General features: G+C 52.0%; 1 protein-coding gene across 2 annotated transcripts; it reads left to right on the top strand.

Annotated features, from left to right (window-relative positions):
• The first annotated feature begins 5,619 nt into the window (after positions 1 to 5,619).
• On the top strand, positions 5,620 to 17,143 carry TEX261 (testis expressed 261). 2 transcript variants are annotated; one of them, XM_072629641.1, is made up of 6 exons: positions 5,620 to 5,811; positions 9,210 to 9,289; positions 10,012 to 10,165; positions 12,760 to 12,827; positions 16,036 to 16,138; positions 16,492 to 17,143. In XM_072629641.1, the coding sequence occupies exons 1-6, from the start codon at positions 5,742 to 5,744 to the stop codon at positions 16,605 to 16,607; spliced, it is 591 nt and encodes a 196-aa protein (XP_072485742.1). In that variant the 5' UTR covers positions 5,620 to 5,741; the 3' UTR covers positions 16,608 to 17,143. The 2 variants fall into 2 exon arrangements, with proteins under 2 accessions (XP_072485742.1, XP_072486511.1); XM_072630410.1 differs by having other exon boundaries at positions 5,644 to 5,811; positions 10,117 to 10,165.
• The last annotated feature ends 1,494 nt before the right edge of the window (positions 17,144 to 18,637 follow it).

The following is an 18,637-nucleotide window of genomic DNA, read 5'->3' as shown; positions in this document are numbered from 1 at the left end:
AAGTAAGAGAGGCGTTGGGCCTTGAGTGGGTGCATAGAGGAGAACCGATACCTCCCTGGCCCCATGAATATGGATAAGACAAGTGGGCCTAAAACTACTGAAGGTGAGAACAGACTATGATTTTGGCCTTTTCCTGTCACCTTGTCTTTGAGGGGGACAGAGACCCCAAAGTGATGGAAGCCATACCTCTGGAGGGTGAAGAGGAGGACCCAGTCCTCCCCACCTCACCATGCCCACTTCCAACCTCTCTAGCTCTGATGCACAGACTGAGTGGTTAGATGTCATAGATCAGAGAGTTAGAGCTGGAGGAGATATTTGAGACCATAGAGGCCAAACACCTCATTTTTTACAAAGGAGTCTGAAGCCAAGAAAAGCTTAGTGACTGACACAAGGACGCACAGCTAATGTAAGTCTAAGGTAGGATTTGGACTCACTTCTTCATGATTCTCATTTTGTGAGACTGGGCATGTATGGGGAATGAAATGGAGGGTACTTTGAAGGGAGAGAAGGGAGCTGATGGAGGACTGGTGACCCAAAAAGGAGAAGAATTGATAGGTTATCAGGAAGATGAGCTGGAGTTCAGTCCTTACCCCGACTGCTTCCTAGTTTAGAGGAAAGAAGGAGGATGTGCTGAAAAATGAGGAGGGAAGGGTAGAAGGGTCTCCTGCCCTCAGATTGGGCCTCTTAGGTTAGTGTTTTGGCCCTCAGGGTTCATAAAGTGAAGGGCACAGGGTCAATGGCAGGCCAGACTGGCTGGCTTCCAACAGAAAATGGAATTTTGATTCCCATCTATTGCCTGACTCTCTAAGCGTGGGCAAAGGCTGACCCCCAGCTCAGAGGCCATAAAGTCCAGCTCTCCCACTTTACAAATGGCAAATAGAGGCAGAGAATGGGGAAGTCACTGACCCAAGTAAGAGTCAGCGATGAGATATGAACTCAGGTCTTTCTATTTCAAAACCAGAGCACTTTCTAATGCTTCCAGAAGGGGGTGAATGAAGAACAAAGGTTCTCTGCAAGTTATAAGATTCTCCACCCATGTGGATGGCTCAGTGCACCCACCCCCTATTGTGGAGGCACATCTCATAGATCATATAGGACCAGAGGGCCATTTTTGGCCTGGTATAATGGATGCAAAGAGCCGTGGACCTGGAGTCAGAAGTTTGAGTCCCAGTACTGTTATATGAGGGCCACAGATTTAAAGGCAGCTAATTAGATTAGTAGATAGAGTGCTGGGCCTGCAGACAGAAAGACCTGAGTTCAAATCTGGCCTCAGACACTTCCTAGCTGTGTGATTCCAGCCAAGTCACTTAACCTCTGTCTACTTCAGTTTCCTCATCTGTAAAATGAAGGGGTTAGGCCTTGTGGCCTCTAAGGTCCCATCTAGTCCTAAATCTGTGATTTTCAAACTGAAAGGTTTTTCCTGGTGATTTTATAGAGGAGTCCCTGAACCTAGTACAGTGTCTGGTCTATAGCAGGTGTTTCATAAATACCAGGTGATTAAAAGTGATTAGATAATGATTAGAAGTTATTGAGGTTGATTAAAAGTAGATTTTATTATAGGAGGAATGGTAAGAGTCTTGTATTTGGGTTCAGAAGTTGTTGGCTGGAATCCAGGGTTTTCTGCTTCCTGACTTGGTGACCTTGGGTAAGACCCTCTTCCATTGTGAGCAGCTCCTTTTTCATTGTAATATGAGCAGTTTGGGCAGGTGCTCTCCAAGGTCACAGCTGCATCTACCTAGCTGGTCACTATGTCTGCATGTGAATCTGGGAGCTCACTCTCCTGGCTGGCTCTTCTCTCCCTCCATCCTCCCCTTCTTTCCAGACTCATCCCCACTTTCCAGCCACCCTATGATCCTCCAGGGAGACTGGAGGGCAGTGCTCCAGGCTGGGAGGGGGATTTTAGGGGAGTAGGGGCTCAGGGGTGGAATTAGCCACTGGGGTGAACATGCTTCCTCAGCAATAGTGACTGATTCAGAGTGAAGAAACAGGAGCTGGTTGTACGTCAGTGCAAAAAGGAGGGGAAGGGAGCAGAGAGTCACGGGAATCTGGACCCTGTGCCCCCTCCTCCTCCAAGGGCTCCCCCCAAACTTTCTAGGTTGCCTCCTCCCAGGGCCTTGCTGACAATGGGACTGATGCCCCCACCTTGGACTATGGGCCAAATGCCAGGTGGGAAGAGGGAACTTTTATTATGACTTTGAAGAGTGTAATTTTGCGGCTTTGGTGGAAGGAATTAAATGGGCATTTCTCGCAGGAAGGGTGTCCTGGCACCTTCCAAGGAGCACCATTTACTAGCTTTGCAGGGAAGAAGGAGGAGGTACAACACGAAGAGCTCGGGGCCTCAACCAGAGGGCCCGAGGGTCAGGGAGAGGGCTGAGAGCTAGGAGAGACTCTTGGGGGCTCAGGCTATGTTTGAGCATTGGGAATGGGCATTGAGGGTTGTGGAAGGGGAGTGAGGATCAGGTCCAATGATTGGATCTGACTGCTGGAGATGGGAAGACTGAGGGTCGGGGATGGAGGCTCCCAAAGTCATCCCACCTTCAGCCCCAAATGCCTTTGCCCTGCTGCTTCATGCGCTGAGAATGGGCATCCCGAGAAGCTGGGTCTGACCTTTCCCACTCTAGGCTGGTATCTCTCACGCTCTCTCCTTTCTTTCAGTATCCGGCTTCTCCATACCCAGCAAGAAATTGTGTGGGATAGAGTCTCCTCTGTGGTGAGATTTAAACTGAAGTGACAGATGGTCTGAGTGGATCTTTCTCTTTTCATGTCTCTCCTCATATAGTGTTTATTGTCTGCTCAGGCAGTTAGCACAGAGAGGGATGGTAGGGGCAGTCACTGCCACAAGGGAGTCTGGGTGTCAGGGAGTAGACAGCTCCGACCCTCATGGGACTGTAGGTTTAAGAAGATAGCCTAGCCCCAGAGTCCCCCTTGCCCTCAGGGGGCTCTAATGCAGTACTGGCTTTGAGAATTCCCAGATCCTTGGGGATGATAATCCCTACCTCCCAGGGGCTGATAGTGAAGCACAGTTCCAGTAATCGGTTACACACCCATGACTCATCCTGGGTCATCTCCAGTCATTCTGATGAATATCTGCTCACTGGATTCAGATGGCTCTGGAGTGAGGCTGGTGACCTGCACAGCCCTCCCTCACTCAAAACAAAGTCAAGTGTGAATCATGTCATCATTTCTCTGATGGCATGGTCTTCTTTGGCAATGAAGGATGAACACACACATACCCACACACCCACACCCACCACACACATTCACACGCACACTCACACACACACTCACATACACCCACATACAACACACACACTGGCACCCACCCCCACCCCCCTCACAACACACACACCCACGCTGCCCCACCTCCCACACCCATACAACACACACACCTACTTCCACACACCCACACACACCCACACACAACACACCCACACCTATACCCCCCCTCAACATACCCACACACAACCCCCCCACGTACACCCACACAATCTGGAGGCAATCAGGTGGTGCAGTGGAAGGCCCCCATTCCCAACGCTCCATGTCATGGGCCTTTTAGTCTTTTATGGAACTAAGACATTCATAATGTTAAATTTTCATCAGAGAGGTTCAAATAAAGTACTATATGAGGTGTGAGGAGACAAGTCCCCTTTGGCTGATAGACTCCAGGTAAACTCCAGGTTAACTGCACTTGAAAGGGTGGGTCTGATTTTAATAGTCATGATGGGAGGGAGAGGGTGTTCCACCCTGAGCAATGGCTGGGAGGTGGGAAAATCCGGGGCAGAGCTGAAGAAAGGAGACACTTCTTAAGTCCGATTCATCCACATGAATCAACCACTCAATAAGCAAGCATTTATTAAGTGCCTACTATGTGCAGGGTCCTGGGCTTGGTGCTGGGGATAGAAGGATATTAAACACAGTGGCACACACAACACTAGTAAACTTTGGGGTGGAGTAGTTGAATGAAAAGGGTGATGCTCTGTATAATTTTTTGCTTAGTGTGTGAGCCCCTGTAAATAATGGGGTGTGTGTGTATGGAGTGGTCAGGTTCTTTCTTCGTCACTGATCCTTTCCTAGGGATCTGCCCAGGGCAGAGCTGACAGGTTTGTGAATTAGCTTGGAGCTTTTTTCACAGTTTAAGGGACAGCAGCAAAAAAGCCTGAGAAGCCCCTCACACCTCTTGATGGATTTCTCCAGGGAGCGCGCGCACCCGCGTGTGTGTGCGTGTGTGTGTGTGTGTGTGCGCGTGTGCCTGGATGCATGTAGGCACGTATGTGTCCACACGTCTGTGTGGGTGACTGGCACTGCCCTAGCCTGCAGTCTCTTCATCTCTAGCTTGATCTAGCTGGACTGACCCTCTGTGCCACTCCAGGTGCACGTTGTGTGAACAAAAACTGACTCTTCCATGGTGTGTTATAATTGCAAATAACTTTGTGTTTTCCTCGGCTCCTAGTTCTCTGCACACTGTTGGTGCTTAATACACGTTTATTGAACTAATGAATTAAAAAGAGGTCTTCCTGTCCCAGTGGTCAGAGCCAAGGCCACTTACTTATGACTGCCACATGGGGGCAGCAAATCCCCCTCCTCAAAACTCATTCACTTCTTGTCTCCCTCTGGTCCTCACTGGACCTCCTTGGAAAGCCTTTTTATCTGACAGTCTGATGGCTTTCCTCCTCACCTCATTTACTACAGAGGAGATAGGCACGGATTCTTAACCTAGGTGCCAGGCAATTTAAAAAATCAGCATCATGATAACTGTATTTAAATATAATTGATTTCCTTTGTGATCCTATGTATTTTATGCATTTAGCACAGTCTTTGGAGAAGGGGCCATGGGCTTCCCTAGCTTGCCCACGGGATCCAGGATATGAAAAAGATTAAGGACCTGGAGTTAGAGGCATCTAGTTATTGTCTCAGCTAGGTGGTGCCACAGTAGCCACTTCAGCTGCCTTTATTAAGGCCGGGGGAACCAACTGTTTTCATCCACTCCTTGCTTGGCGGCGGGGAGTCTTCGCCCACTTGGAGTGGACAGCTCCCTAACTCACCCCGGAACCTGGTTTAGCCTACCTGCCCAGAGGGTGCCAGGGGCACGACTGGGGCATGAGGAGCGTGCTGCGGCTTCTGGAGCCGCAGGGGAGAGTGGGGTTCCAGGGGGACAGCAGGAGTCCGGGGGTGCTGGATCCCCGGAACGCCCGTGCTGGATAAGGGGGCGCCCCCCGCTTGTGTCTCCTTCTCACTCTCCACTTCACCAACGTCTTGGCCGAACGGTGGCGCCCCGAGCCCAGCAGGGCAGCCCGGCCGCGGCCTCCCAGGCGGGGACTTGGGGGACCCTGCGAGGTCTGGGGGAGAGGAAGGTCGGGGACCAGAATGGCCCGCAGCGTCTTGGCCGAGGCTTGGCCCCCCAGGACAGGAGGGGCGTCCACCTGAACCCCATCCTCTCACAGACCGCGCAGGTGCGAAGGGGGTAGCCTTTCTCCGAAGCCCTCCCGCCTCAGTTTCCCCTCCGAGCGGGTGGCTCCGAGCCCCGGCCGCCTTGGGCCGCAGGCGCTGCAGCTGCAGTTCGGCCTCCCGCCTGCAGGAGGCGCTGCGGGAAGGCGCCGGCGCGCTCCGAGCCCGCGGCCCCTCTCGGAGACGTCGCCGGCGGCGGGGGCGGGGCCTGAGGCGGCGGCGGCGGCGGCGACTCCGTGTCCCCGCGGCCCGAGCTAGGGAGGCCGGGGCGGAGGCCGGAGAGGCGGCGGCGAGCCATGTGGTTCATGTACGCGCTGAGCTGGCTGTCGCTGCTCATCCAGGTGGCCTTCGTCACCCTGGCCATCGGTGAGCGGCCCCCCAGAGGGACCCCCACAACGAGAGCGCCCCGGCGGGTGGTGTGGGGGGCGCCCCCATGAGGAGAGATCCCTGCTGTGCACTGCGAGGACCCCCTGGGGAGGGCATCCCGACGGGTGGTGTGGGGACCCCCTGGGGAGGGACCCCTAGGCTGGGAGAGCCCCGTGCACTGCGGGGGAATCCTCTGGGGAGGGACCCCTGATGTACTGTGGTCACCCTCGGTACACTGCAGGGACCACCATAGTGAGACCCCCACGACAGACCCCCATGCCCTGCAGGACCCCCTGGGGAGGGCATCCCGACGGGTGGTGTGGGGACCTCCTGGGGAGATCCCTAGGCTGGGAGAGCCCCGTGCACTGCGGGGGATCCTCTGGGGAGGGACCCCTGATGTACTGTGGTCACCCTCGGTGCACTGCAGGGACCACCATAGTGAGACACCCTCCCCCCCCCAGACTCCCAGTGCACTGCGGGGAGCCCAGCAGTGAGAGAGCCTCAGTGTTCTGGAGATCCTCGAGACTCCCGGTAGGCTTCAGGGATGGAAGTGCTGCGAGGGGACCCCCTAAGCGAGAGATCCCCCCACCAGCAGGCCCCCCTCAGTGTACTGTGGGAACTCCTACATGGGAGGCCCTAGACCAGAGGACCTCCAGCGTATCGTGCAGACACCTACAGCAAGAGACCCTTCCCCTCCCCCCTAGCCCGGGCTTCCCCATTTCTGTGGCCTCCGTCGGCCCCCAGGATGTTGAGAGCCCCTTCCTCCCAGTGCCCGGGTAGAGATCCTCCCCCATGCCCAGGACCCTCCTCCTAGCCTAGATCCACCGCCCCTCCAGGATCCCGGGGGACCCCCCCTTTCCTCCTTCCTTTCCCACCCCCCAGCCCCTCCAAATCCTAGTGGTCTCTAAGGCCGCCCTCATGCCCCTTCCTAGTAGCAGGAGGCTCTGCCAGGATGAGACCCCCGTTTATACTTCGTGATCTCCCACGTCATGCAGGGAGAGCTCTCCAGCCCAGTGCCCTAGAGGACCCCCCCTCTCTCTAAGTTGGGGGTTGGACCCTCATTCCGTGTTCTTCAGACCCTCCCCTAATAGACCTGCACTTCCCCAGCAGGTTCCTCCTCAGCCCCCTTGGGAGGCTGGGCAGGGCACCCCCTCCCCCACATCCTTTCCCCCTCTCACCTTCTCAGGTGGCTGACAGTGTCTGGGCCCCCCTTGAGTCTGGGGGGGGGGCTCCTCCCAGCCCCACCTTCGAGGAGAACGATAGACTGGAGAATTTTAGAGAGAAGGGAGTGAGGGGAGAGAACGTGGAGGGGCATGAAAGGTCAGGGATGGACGCGCCCCTGGAGAATAGCGGAGCAAACCCATTGCCTGGGCCGCTGCCTGGGGCGGCTGCATGGGGGCACTGCAGGGGCTGTACTTGGGTGGAGGGAGAGGAAGCCCCAGGCCCAGCTGGGCAGCCCAGGAGAGGCTCCAAGGTCCAGAGAATGTGAGGAGGCTGTCCTTGGTGCAGTGCCCCCTTCCAGGGCAGGGCTTGTTCCCCTGCCCAGGAGTGCCTTGTGCATCATAGGACCACTTTCTGGGGGAGGGGGAAGGTCCGAGCGCCCGCAGGTCCTCCAAGGTGGTCAGTGAACCTGCTGTGTCACACTGGTGAACTCAGAGGCCCAGGAAAAGCAGGATTGGGAGACTTGGGGCTGGGACTCGAACTCAGTCCGTCCATGCAGCCTTGGTCCTGGGGCCTCGGTCAGGGCCCTCCCCACCCCGGGTTGATGTGAGAACCAGATGTGGGAGAGGGGGCGTCATCAAAGGGCACTAGCTGGGGACCTGATTTTGTTAACTTGAGAAGGAAGCTCCCGGTGCTGTAGAACGTGGGCCCTGTCTCAGGGAGTTTCCTGGGACCCTCTGAGAGGGTCAGGGATTGCCCAGGGCATCCCAGCCAGTCTGTGCTAGGTGCTGGACTTGAACCCAAGGCCTCTGAACTTTGAGGTCAGCTCTGTCTCCACTTCACCCAGGCCCATGATTCCACGGGTGTGGGAGGCTTCCTTACCTGATGCAGATCTACAAGTCCTTGTGTTGTTTGGTGGTATGGGGTGAGGGGCCGTGGCTGTGGCTGAGGCTTCAGTTGGACGGATTTACTTCCCCACCCCCTCCCCCCCAGTTCTTTGTTAAAAGTGCTTCCACATGAGCAGTGGCTTCTGGGCAGAAATGAACGTGATTAAAAAAAGATGCCAGCAAAACCTCTTCAACAAGACTTTGCTCAAGAGCACTGACAGTTGAGGTGACTTGTCTGGTCGTATAACCCGTGTTTTGGGCAGGATTTGAACTCAGGTCTCCCTAGTTCCAAGTTACTCAGAGGAGTAAATGATTGTTATTATTATTTAGCCTCATTCTGGCTCCTTCGTACTCAGTGCTTCTTATTTCTGAAAAGTCACATGATTACGCTTCACTGTACAGCGTGCTCCAGCCTCCTCTACCTCCCTCCACATTTTGGGCGGGTATTTTACTCATCTGGTATTATGTAGATCAGGTATTATATAGATTTTATAGTTTTACGACAAGAAAAGAGCCTGGAGAGTCAGTACTTGCAGGAAGTGGGAGGCAGGCCCCCCCGCACTGGAGGGGAGTCTTGGTGTCAGATGGGTGGGTGACACGGAGGACATTTACCCAGGACTGAGGGCTGGCGTGGATGGGTCAGACTTTGTGTTGTTGGAGAGAGGACTGGCATTGAAAGATCTTAGACCCATTAGATTGTTAGAAATTGGGTGGAGTGAGTGCTGCTTCCTGAAAGATGGGCCCGTTTCCTGCCGAGGATTTAGGGGCTGGTTGGGACAGAAATCAGGGAGAAGGTGAAGGTGCTTTAGAGTTCCCCCAGAGGAGGGGGCTCTCCTAAGGACTGAATCACAGACCTTGGAAAGTGAGTTCTGGGTTGGGAAGGAGGTGGGGAAGCCAGTCATATGGCGTGGCAGAGGAAAGACTGGTGGCCCTGAGTTGTGCTGTCTCTGCTGGGTGACTTTGGACAAGTCTTTTTGCATCTTGATAGCTTCATCTGGAGGGGAGGTGTTTAGTTGGGGGCATTGACCATTACTAGGCTCCCTTCCAGTCCTCTCCACTGTCAATGTCCAAGAACCTGGTAAGAGCCATTGCCCTCTGACATACGGGCATTGATAAAGTTCTCCAGACAAGGACCACCTTCAGGGCTGACAAACCCAGAGATCAGGTTGTATAGGAGTGAGGGACCCTGGTAAGGTGGGTGCTTGGGTGAACCAAGGGAGGTGGGGATCTGGTGACCATCACTCATTATGAGTTTGTGCTTCTCACCTTTATGGGATCCTGTGAAAACAGTGGGGCACACATCGGGGTTTGGGCTTGCCAGCCTAGCTGTCTCTCCTGCCTCTTTTTCAGCGGCCGGACTCTACTACTTGGCTGAGCTAATAGAAGAGTACACGGTGGCCACCAGTCGTATCATCAAATACATGATCTGGGTAAGGGGCCTGCTCTCTCCCTCTGCCCCACTGCTACCTGCTTCCCGGGGTCATCACCAGGAAGCAGTCTTTTTCCTAGGCCTCATGCCTGAGGGCCACCCTGCATGCCCAGGGATGTCGCTTGATAACTTGGTGGTCTGATAAAGTAGCCAGTGCTCACAAGTGTAAGGAAAGGAGGAATCCGGGACCTCCCACCTGCTGTGTGGTCTGTCTGTGTGTGAATGCCAGAGGCTCTGCTGCCTGGTACCTTGGAAGTTCCCTTCCTGCCTTTGGTCCTCAGCTTCCTCATCTGTCACATGATGCTGAGGGGTAGATGGGACCTCCCGGTGTCCTCCAGCCCTTCCTACCAGTGCACACAGAGCTGGCTTGGAGTCAGCATTGTAAGGTGGAGACATGGCTGTTAGACCCAGAGACAGGAACCCTGCCTGAGATTCTCTGAGCTCTCCCTGGGCCTCAGTCCCTCATCTGTAAAATGAAGGGTTGCACTTAAAGACCACTAAGGTCCTTTCCAGCTCTGTGGTGCTGTGATCTTAAAAGGTTTAGTTAAGCTCCCCCCAAATCACCCTAATGACTAGTTCCCTCCCCCTCCCCAGATCCCTCCTGAGCCTTGGTAGGATGGTGGGGGAGGTCCATCTCCAGAACTAGACTGGGAAGTGCTCCTGAAGGAGCGGGGCAGGGTGGTGGAGACGGGAATCCTGAGTCTCCTTCTGTGCTTGCCTCAGTTTTCCACAGCCGTGCTGGTTGGCCTCTATGTCTTTGAGCGTTTCCCCAGCTTCCTCATTGGCACAGGCCTCTTCACCAACCTTGTCTATTTTGGCCTCCTTCAGACTTTCCCTTTCATCATGCTGACCTCACCCAACTTCATCCTTTCTTGTGGTGAGTACTGGGTAAGGCAGAGACTGATGGGGGTGGGTGAGTGGGTGGGAGGTGCCCCTCTCCTGATTGGCCTGGCCCTTCTGTTGGCAGCATCCTCGCTGGGAGTAGAGCCAGAGAAGGGCCTCACAGGTCCCAAGTCCCAGAATTCTTAGGCTAATCAGGGCCGGCACAGCCCTGATGGAGGGTCAGGTTGAGGGGAAGATGGGACACTCACCAGAGAAGCAGAGAAGCAGGAGAGAGATGGTGTAAACACAGATTGGAGCAGGACTGAGGGAGGGCTTCCTGGAAGAGGTCAGGAGGAGGGTGACCCAGCCAGTAGGAGGCTTCAAGCAGCCTGAGGTGAGACCCCTCCCTTCTTCCAGGGAAGGGTGTGTGTGTGTGTGTGTGTGTGTGTGTGTGTGTGTGTGTGTGTGTGTGTGTGTGTGTGTGTGTGTGTGTGTGTGTGTGTGTGTGTGTGTGTGTATGCATATCTATGTGTATGTGTGTCTGTGTATGTGTGTATGTATGTATGTGTTCATGAGTGTGTATGTGTGTGTATTGCGTGTGTCTTTAGGTGTCTGTGTGTGTGTGTGTCTCTGTGTCCATTCTCTCTTGAACTTCTGCGTCACATCAGTTCTCATATCACTGACTGCCGGCTGGACATTTCAGATAGCAAATTCTGTAGGCATTTCAAATCCAACACGTCTAAAACAGCTCACCATTCCCCATTCCCCAACCCCCAAAACCCAACAAAGCCTTGCCCCTTTTCCAGACTCTTCTGTTTCTGGTACAGTGCTACCCGTTTTCTCCTGCTGTTCCTGGTTCCTATACTTGTCTTCTCACTTAGGGTGTAAGGTCCTGGAGAGTAGGGCTGGTTTTAGTTTTCATATATGTTCCCCAGAGCATGGCATATAGTAGGTGCCTAATGCTTTTTAAAAAGCAGGATGTTTTCAGCCATGTTGACAAATGCTTTCAATGAGGATGAACACGGCATCAAAGTCAACTACCGTACTGATGGTAAGTTCTTCACTTTGAAAAGGCTACAAGCCAAGACCAATGTGGAGGGAGTGTTGGTGCATGATTTTCTGTGTGCAGATGATTGTGCACTCAATGCAGCCTCTGAAGCTGAGATGCAACAAAGTATGGATTAATTCTCTGCTGCCTGTGCTAATTTTGGCCTAATAATGACCACTAAGAAAACCCAGGTGCTCCATCAGCCATCACCACACCATTCATACATGGAACCATCGGTTACAACAAATGGAGAAGTTCTGAATGCTGTGGATAAATTCACTTACCTTGGTAGCGTACTTTCCAGGGATGTACACATTGACAATGAGGTTGATGCACGCATTGCCAGAGCCAGCTCAGTGTTTGGGAGGCTCTGAAGAAAGGTTTGGGAAAGAAAAGGTATTAGACTGACTACCAAAGTGAAGGTCTACAGAGCTGTTGTGCTGGTCTCATTGTTATATGCTTGTAAAACATGGACAGTGTACCAGTGCCGTGCCAGGAAACTGAATTGCTTCCATTTGAACTGTCTTAGGAAGATTTTGAGGATCACCTAGCAGAATAAGGTACCAGACCCTGAAGTTCTTGCTCTAGCTGAACTGCCAAGTATTCAGACTATGCTTCAGAGAGCACAAATCTGATGGGCTGGCCACGTTGTTCAAATGTAAAATGTACACTTGCCAAAAAGACTATTTTATGGAGAACTTGCATGGGGCAGGCCACCACGCGGTGGCCAGAAGAAACGATACAAAGACACTCTCAAGTTCTCTCTCAAGAATTTTGGACTTGACTGTGCAACATGGGAGACACTGGCACAAGGCTGCTAAGCATGGCATGCCTGTATCAGAAAGGATGCTGTGCTCTATGAGCAAAGCAGAATTGGGACAGCACAAAGTAAATGCAAGATGCACAAATTTGGCATATCCACCCCAAATATTCATATGGCCCATCTGTGCCCAACCTGTGGTAGAGCGTTCTGAGCTCGTATTGGTCTGATCAGCCACAGTTGGACAGACTGGAAATTCACTTTACCATGGTGATATCATTGTGGTCCTCTTAGAAGACGAAGGACAACAACCAATAATGCTTGTTGATTCCAGCTTGGTTTCCTTCTCTGAACCAAGGGTGACGGTGCCCGCTGTCATCGTGGGGTCCTGTGCTGGGAGGGGTCAGCCCTCAGACTGGTTTCATAGATAAAGAGAACGTTAGACACCGTTTCACTCTGAACGCGCCTCTCTGGGCCTCAGTTTCCCCTTCTCTAAAAGGAGGGGGTTGGACTAGCTGGCTTCTGAGGCCCCTCCCACGTGCAGGTCGCCGACCCTGTGAGACAGAGTCCTGAGAGCTTTTCTACTCATCCAGCCAGGGACCCCTAACACTTTGGCTGTGCGATTGTGGTGCCTGCCCTGGGTGAGCTGGGCAGAGCCTAGCCATTGCTGTGAAGAGGAGCTCTAGAGATATGAGCCATCCATGGAGAGCAGGAGTGGGGAGGGGGAGGGGGGAGGGGGGGCAGGGCTGGGCCAGCCACCGAAGGGGGAATCTTTATGGATCTTTTTTCTAAATAACTGACCTCTTATTCTCTCTCCCTCTGCTCCCTCTTCTGTTGGCAGTGTTGGTGGTGGTCAATCACTACTTAGCGTTCCAGTATTTTGCAGAGGAATATTACCCCTTCTCAGAGGTAAGAGGCACTGTAGGACATTTGGGGGTGAGGGGGACACAAGCATTTATTAAGCACTGTGCTAAGTGCTTTACAACTTTATTTGATCCCCATGACAACCCTACAAGTTAAGAGCTATTATCCCCAATTTATGGATGAGGAAAATGAGCTAGATAGAGGTGAAGAGTGACCTCTCTAGGATCACAAAAGTTGTAAGAGTCTGAGGTGGGATTTGAACTGAGGTCTTCCTGACTCCAGGCCCTGCACCACCTAGGTACATAAGTGAGGAGATACAGCACCAATGCGATACCCACAGCAGCCTCTTTGGATATGCATGCATATTTTCAGAGTAAATTTGCAAAATATTAACTCTCTTCCACAGAGGGAACCAAGATATTTATTCACATACCAGAAAGTCATTTCCACCATGATAACGAGGCTGTTTGTATGCATTACCAATAAAGGGAGCACTGCCATCTCCAAGCCTTCCCTCATTAAGCCTCCCCACAAACAAGCTCCCTTAGGCAAAATTCCTCCCTCTCTCACTCATGCTAGCTGCTCTGCTCTGCTCTGCTTGCTGCCTGTCTCTCAACTCTACCTCTCTCCTTCTGCTGCACCCTTCCTGCCCTGCCCATTCAGCAAGCTCCCACCTTGGGCTTCATGTGACCTAGGCTGTGGGCTGGGCCGAAGGTCAAAGCAGGTCACATGGGTCTGTTAAGGGGCAGGGAAGATCTTCAAATTCCCTTAACATTACAGGAGAACACAGTGGTTGACGTTTTCTGGATCTTGGGAGTTGTCTTAGGTCTTCTCCTGTGGAACTCCAACCCCTTTAGCATGTGCCTGTGAGCAGGGTTCTCCGGGCCACTCTCACTCCACTTTCCTCTGGGCCTGGCTTGCTTGGGTCCCAGAGGATTGCTCTGGGGAGGTCTTGTACTCTTCCTGAGTGTTTTTTCAGACTGGGTGGGTCTGAAACCCCTCCCCTAAATGCCCCTCTTCCTGTCCCACACCGGGAATCTTCTTCAGTCATTTCTCCAAATTCTTCCTTTCTCTGCTTCTGTTTCTAGCCTGTGTCTGTTCTTTGGGAGAAAAATTACCCCTGGTTACTTTTTTTTTTAATTAAAAAAATCTTTTCAGTTCCAAATTCTCTCCCCTACCCATTGAGAAGGGAAGAAAGATATCTGATCCATGTTACTTTTTGATGGTAAAGGATGACTTCTAGGGTTGGGGCCCCCATCCCTCTGAGGCTCTGGGAGGGGGCGAGACTGGGGACAGTGCTAATGGCCACAGCCAAGTGTTTTTTCCCAGATGTCTCCTTTTTTCATGTCTACCAATCTCACCCCCTTCAGTTTCTGTTCCTTCAGACCAGATAGGACTTGGCTTTTGACAGGGTTTTTTTGTCCTGAAACGTTCCTGTCATACAACTCCACCACTTCGAGCTGCCTTTCACAGTACTCAGGGACGGTGTAGATACAGAGTGGGCTTAAAGCCTTCTGGTTGTTGAGGTTTTAAGAAGGTGACTTTTCTCTAGGAGCTGCCCAGCAGCCTCCTGGAATACTTGGTCCTTTTTATATTGTAAGTGGAAAGTTTTTATCCTATATTTAATGTTTGTAAACTGAGTCACTTTTGTTGCCCTCTACTGATCATTCAGTATTCATTGGAAACTTATTGATGGAGGAATTTTTGATGCAACAGACCCTTCAAGCAGACCAAGCACCTTCTGGGAATTGTAGTTTGTCCGTGGCTAATAAACTGGAGGCCAAGTGCTTCAGCTTTGACCCTGTGCTCCTAACATTGGCTATTGTTCTCAAGTTGAGTTTTGTTGAAGCTTCAGCTTTTTACTTTTTTTAAGAAGATGAAGAGAAAAGAACTAGAATACTTTGGGGCTTTGGGGGGAAATCAGTAATTTACTGTAAGTATAAAAATTCATTATAAATGACTTATAGAAATATATTTTTAAAAACTTACTTTTTTTTGCAGCATCTATATTTCTTAGTATGTCCCACCTCTTCCTCTTCCATCATGTCATCCTTTATAACAAAGAATGTTTTAAAAAGGAAAAAAAACCAGGTCAGCAAAACCAGTGTCCAACATAATATGCAGCGTTCCGTGTGGTGTTTCCCACCAGTACAAAGAAGGCAGAGAGGTGCATTTTCAAACCTCTCCTTTGGGGCCAGGCTTAGTCACTAGAAGCAGCCAGCTGGCACAGTGGATGGAGTACAGGTCTTGAGTGTCAGTCCGGCCTCAGACACTTCCTAGCTGTGTGGCCCTGGGCAAGCCACCTGACTCTTCTCAGCCTCTGTTTCCTCCTCTGTAAAATGGGCATCATAGTAGCCCTCGTGGGTTGTTGGTATCCTTGGAGATAGTCTGTGCACATCTTTGCTTGATGTGATGAGGAGGAGGAGGAGATCTAAACTGAGATAGCATTTCTTCCTGGCAAAGCGCCGGGCTCACTGTTAGACTGTGTGCAGCTCATTTCACTGTTCTTTTTGCTTTCATGATGGTCACCTTTGTGCAGGTTGTTCTCCTGGTTCTTCTGACCTGACTTTGCCCTTACATGTGTCTCTACACGTCTGTGGCTTCTTACAGTAAAGGCCTATTTCACTGCATTCGCCTTCCCCAGGCCATGGGCATCTTCTTTGTTTCCAGGTCTTTGGCAGACCACAAGGTGCTGCTACAACTATTTGGACACAGATGACGCCTTTCCGCTTTGTGGTGACCTTCTCAGGGCATGCCCAGCATTGGACATTCATTTTAGTCCCTTTCTTAACTGAGTTCCCAGCTGCTCTCCAGGATGGTTTGGACCAGAGAACATAACTACTAATATTAATTCAAAGGTGCAACACTCAGGCATTCCTGTAAATAGGACATGAGTAGGTGAGCTCTCCCAGGCCTACCTGCTCCAAGGCTAGTCAGGCTTCCAGGCTCCAGAGTACCAAGAATGAGAGAGGGACAGACAGGCAGACAGGGAAGGAATGAGAAGGAATAACAGACAAAAGACCCCAGCCTCCAGGTCAGAGGGCATGGCCATCTTTGTTTCCCCTGCTTAAAGCTGGGCAGAACCTTCCTCCAGTCATCTCTGTTGTAGACTGCTTCCTGTTGACTGTCTGGATTGTCCTGTGGATTTTCTTCAGCTTCCTGGAATCTTCCTGGTGTCTCAGGGCTCCTCCCACATGGGAACCCAGGGTCTGAATAGCAAACATCCTCCCTCCTCACTGTTTCTTGTTGACAGGTCCTGGCCTATTTCACATTCTGCCTCTGGTTAATCCCGTTTGCATTCTTTGTTTCACTGTCTGCTGGGGAGAACGTCCTGCCCTCCACCGTACAGCCTGGAGGTGAGAGGGGCTGAGAGGGAGGAATGAAGGAGTGTGTGAGCGTGTGTGTGTGTGTGTGTGTGTGTGTCTGTGTTAGAACTGACCTAGGTGGGAGTGAGCAGACAGCTTCTGCTGAATGAGGAGATTGGGAATGTTTCTGCCTTGGGAGCCCCAGTTCTGATGGAAGAGGCATAGCTTCTACCCTCTGGGATTCTCTGGTCTAGCCCCCAGTCTACTGGCAGAGTAGACCTTGTCTACTTATTGTTGTTGTTACTCTGGTCTCATGGGGAAAGACACCCTAGGCTAAGAATAAGACACAAGGGTAGGACCCAGGCCCTGGAATATTCCCCTAATCCTGGCCTATACCTCCACAGATGATGTGGTCTCCAACTACTTCACCAAAGGCAAACGAGGCAAACGTTCTGGAATTTTGGTTGTCTTCTCCTTCATCAAGGAGGCCATCTTGCCCAGCCGTCAGAAGATTTACTGACCACTTGGGGAGGGGGCCCAGGGGTGAGGAGGAGGGAGCCGGGGCAGCGAGCCTGGAATTGAATCTTCTGTCATCATCATTGTCATGGTGAATGTCTATGGAGGCTCCACCCCAACCCTGGCCCTCTCCCCCATAATCCCCTACACCCCTGAGGGGTCTTGGTTAGGACCAGATAAAGCTGAAGGCCATGTATTGCGACCTGGACATTGCTTCCGGAGGAGTCCAGAACTAGGTGTCTAGGGAGGGCTGCCCATCTTTGGACTTTGGGTAACCTTCAGGCCAGGAGGCTGAACGTTGCCCCTCATTCCTTCCTTCTGAGACCTGTAATGGGGATGTTGGGCCATCAGTCCCAAAGTATGGGGCTCTGCTGTGGGGAAGGCAGAGACATGGGCTCCTCTCTGTAGAGGACCCTGGGGTGGAAACATGACTTGGTGCATTTCCAAAGGAAATAGCTTTTTGGTGTTGAATCGAACTGTGATTTGTCAAAGTACAAATACCCATTTGAATAAAGATTCGAGGTGGCATTTTTTCCGTAATGCCCTGAAAACTCCTTTTTCTTTCTTTGTACCTAGCTTGTTCTCTGACAAGCTCCTGGCCCAGGCCTTTTTTCCCCCAGGGCAGTTCTGCTCATTGCCCTCCCAGAAGCTCTCCCTCCCCAGACCTCCACGTGTCATCTCTTTGGCAGGAGGAACAGAAAATGGAGGAGTCCTAGCCTGGCTCTAGGCCTTTTGGGAGTTTGAGGGTGGTAGGGGAGATGGAGATTTGAATTGAAATCTGGGTTAAAAACCTTCTGAAGCCATCTTTTGGAAGTCTTCCTCAGGGGAGTGGGTTTTGGTTCATTCTGTCTCCCCCATCACAAAATGGGGAAACCAAAGAGTGGCTTGTGTGCTAGAAGCACCTGAGGACAGCTGAGGGGCAGGTTGGGGGATTCCTTGGTGTGCTTTTGCCTATCACATTGCCTGAAATTTCCTAAGAATAGTATTATTTAAGTACTAATCTTTGGGCTCTTTCTGAAATGCCAGTCCCTGGGGAGACATGCTATTTTAAGTTCCTAGTATATCAGTATGAGTTTGTCAGATGCTTTTTTGGTGCCAGCAGGGGCCTCAGAGAGCCTATGGGAGGGGGAGGCGGCAGTGATGTGCCCAGGGTCAGTCCCCCACTCTACTAGTGAATCTCCTGAGACCTCAGAGGTCATCTAGCCTAGGCAGTGCCTGAGCAGGAATGCCAACTGGACCAGGAGTGGAGGGGTTAACTCCGGCCCTAGAGTTCCCACACCACTTATGGAGGCCTTGAAAGACTTATCAATCCAGATGGCCTCCCATCAGAGTACAGGATAGACTTGGTGTTCTTCAGTTCAGAGGTGACAGCTTGGGCTGGATTTGGATCACAGGTTATTTTATCAGTGGAGACCTTAGAGACTGCCTTTCTCAGACCCCTTGTGGAGAGGAGGAGACAGTACCCAGGGAAAGGAACTTTCCCAGGTCACACTTGAGCCCTGGTGCTGAGCCGTACCCAGTACTAGACTCAACAGCATACTTGGCAGACAGACTACAGATGTTCAGAGATACAAAAGGAAGGCCATGATGGAAGGACTAGGGAAGAGGGCTTTTTATCCAGGAGGGATTCTTGGAGAGGAATCCTTTGTCCCCAAGAACAAATACTTTCAGACTTTAGAGGGGTGGGGCAGAGGACATTGAAGCCAGACTCTGGACAATAGCTGGCTCAGGCACTTGCTGGAGTTAAGCGGCTTCTGCCGCTGTAATTGGAAAAGATGCTGCTGAACAAGGTCATGCTGAGGGGATCATACCCGGGCAGCTTGAAGGAGCCCTGCATGGTGCTGGTTAGCTCCTCTCCACCCCAGACCGAGAGAAAAGAGGTCTAAACGTGCGAGCAGGAGGGATTGAGCAGAACTTGCTAGTGCTCGGTTCTGGTGGGGGCCTCAAAGAGCTGAACTGGTGAATGGGATGTCCCCGGGGGCTTAGGTGCTGTCTTCACAGAGGCAGCCACAGCCGCAGTCCGAAGTCCACCAA

Source organism: Notamacropus eugenii, chromosome 1 (genome assembly GCF_028372415.1).
Source record: "Notamacropus eugenii isolate mMacEug1 chromosome 1, mMacEug1.pri_v2, whole genome shotgun sequence".
Lineage (NCBI taxonomy): Eukaryota > Metazoa > Chordata > Mammalia > Diprotodontia > Macropodidae > Notamacropus > Notamacropus eugenii.
The sequence above is the reverse complement of the archived record's forward strand: the minus strand, read 5'-3'. Positions and strand labels throughout refer to the sequence as shown.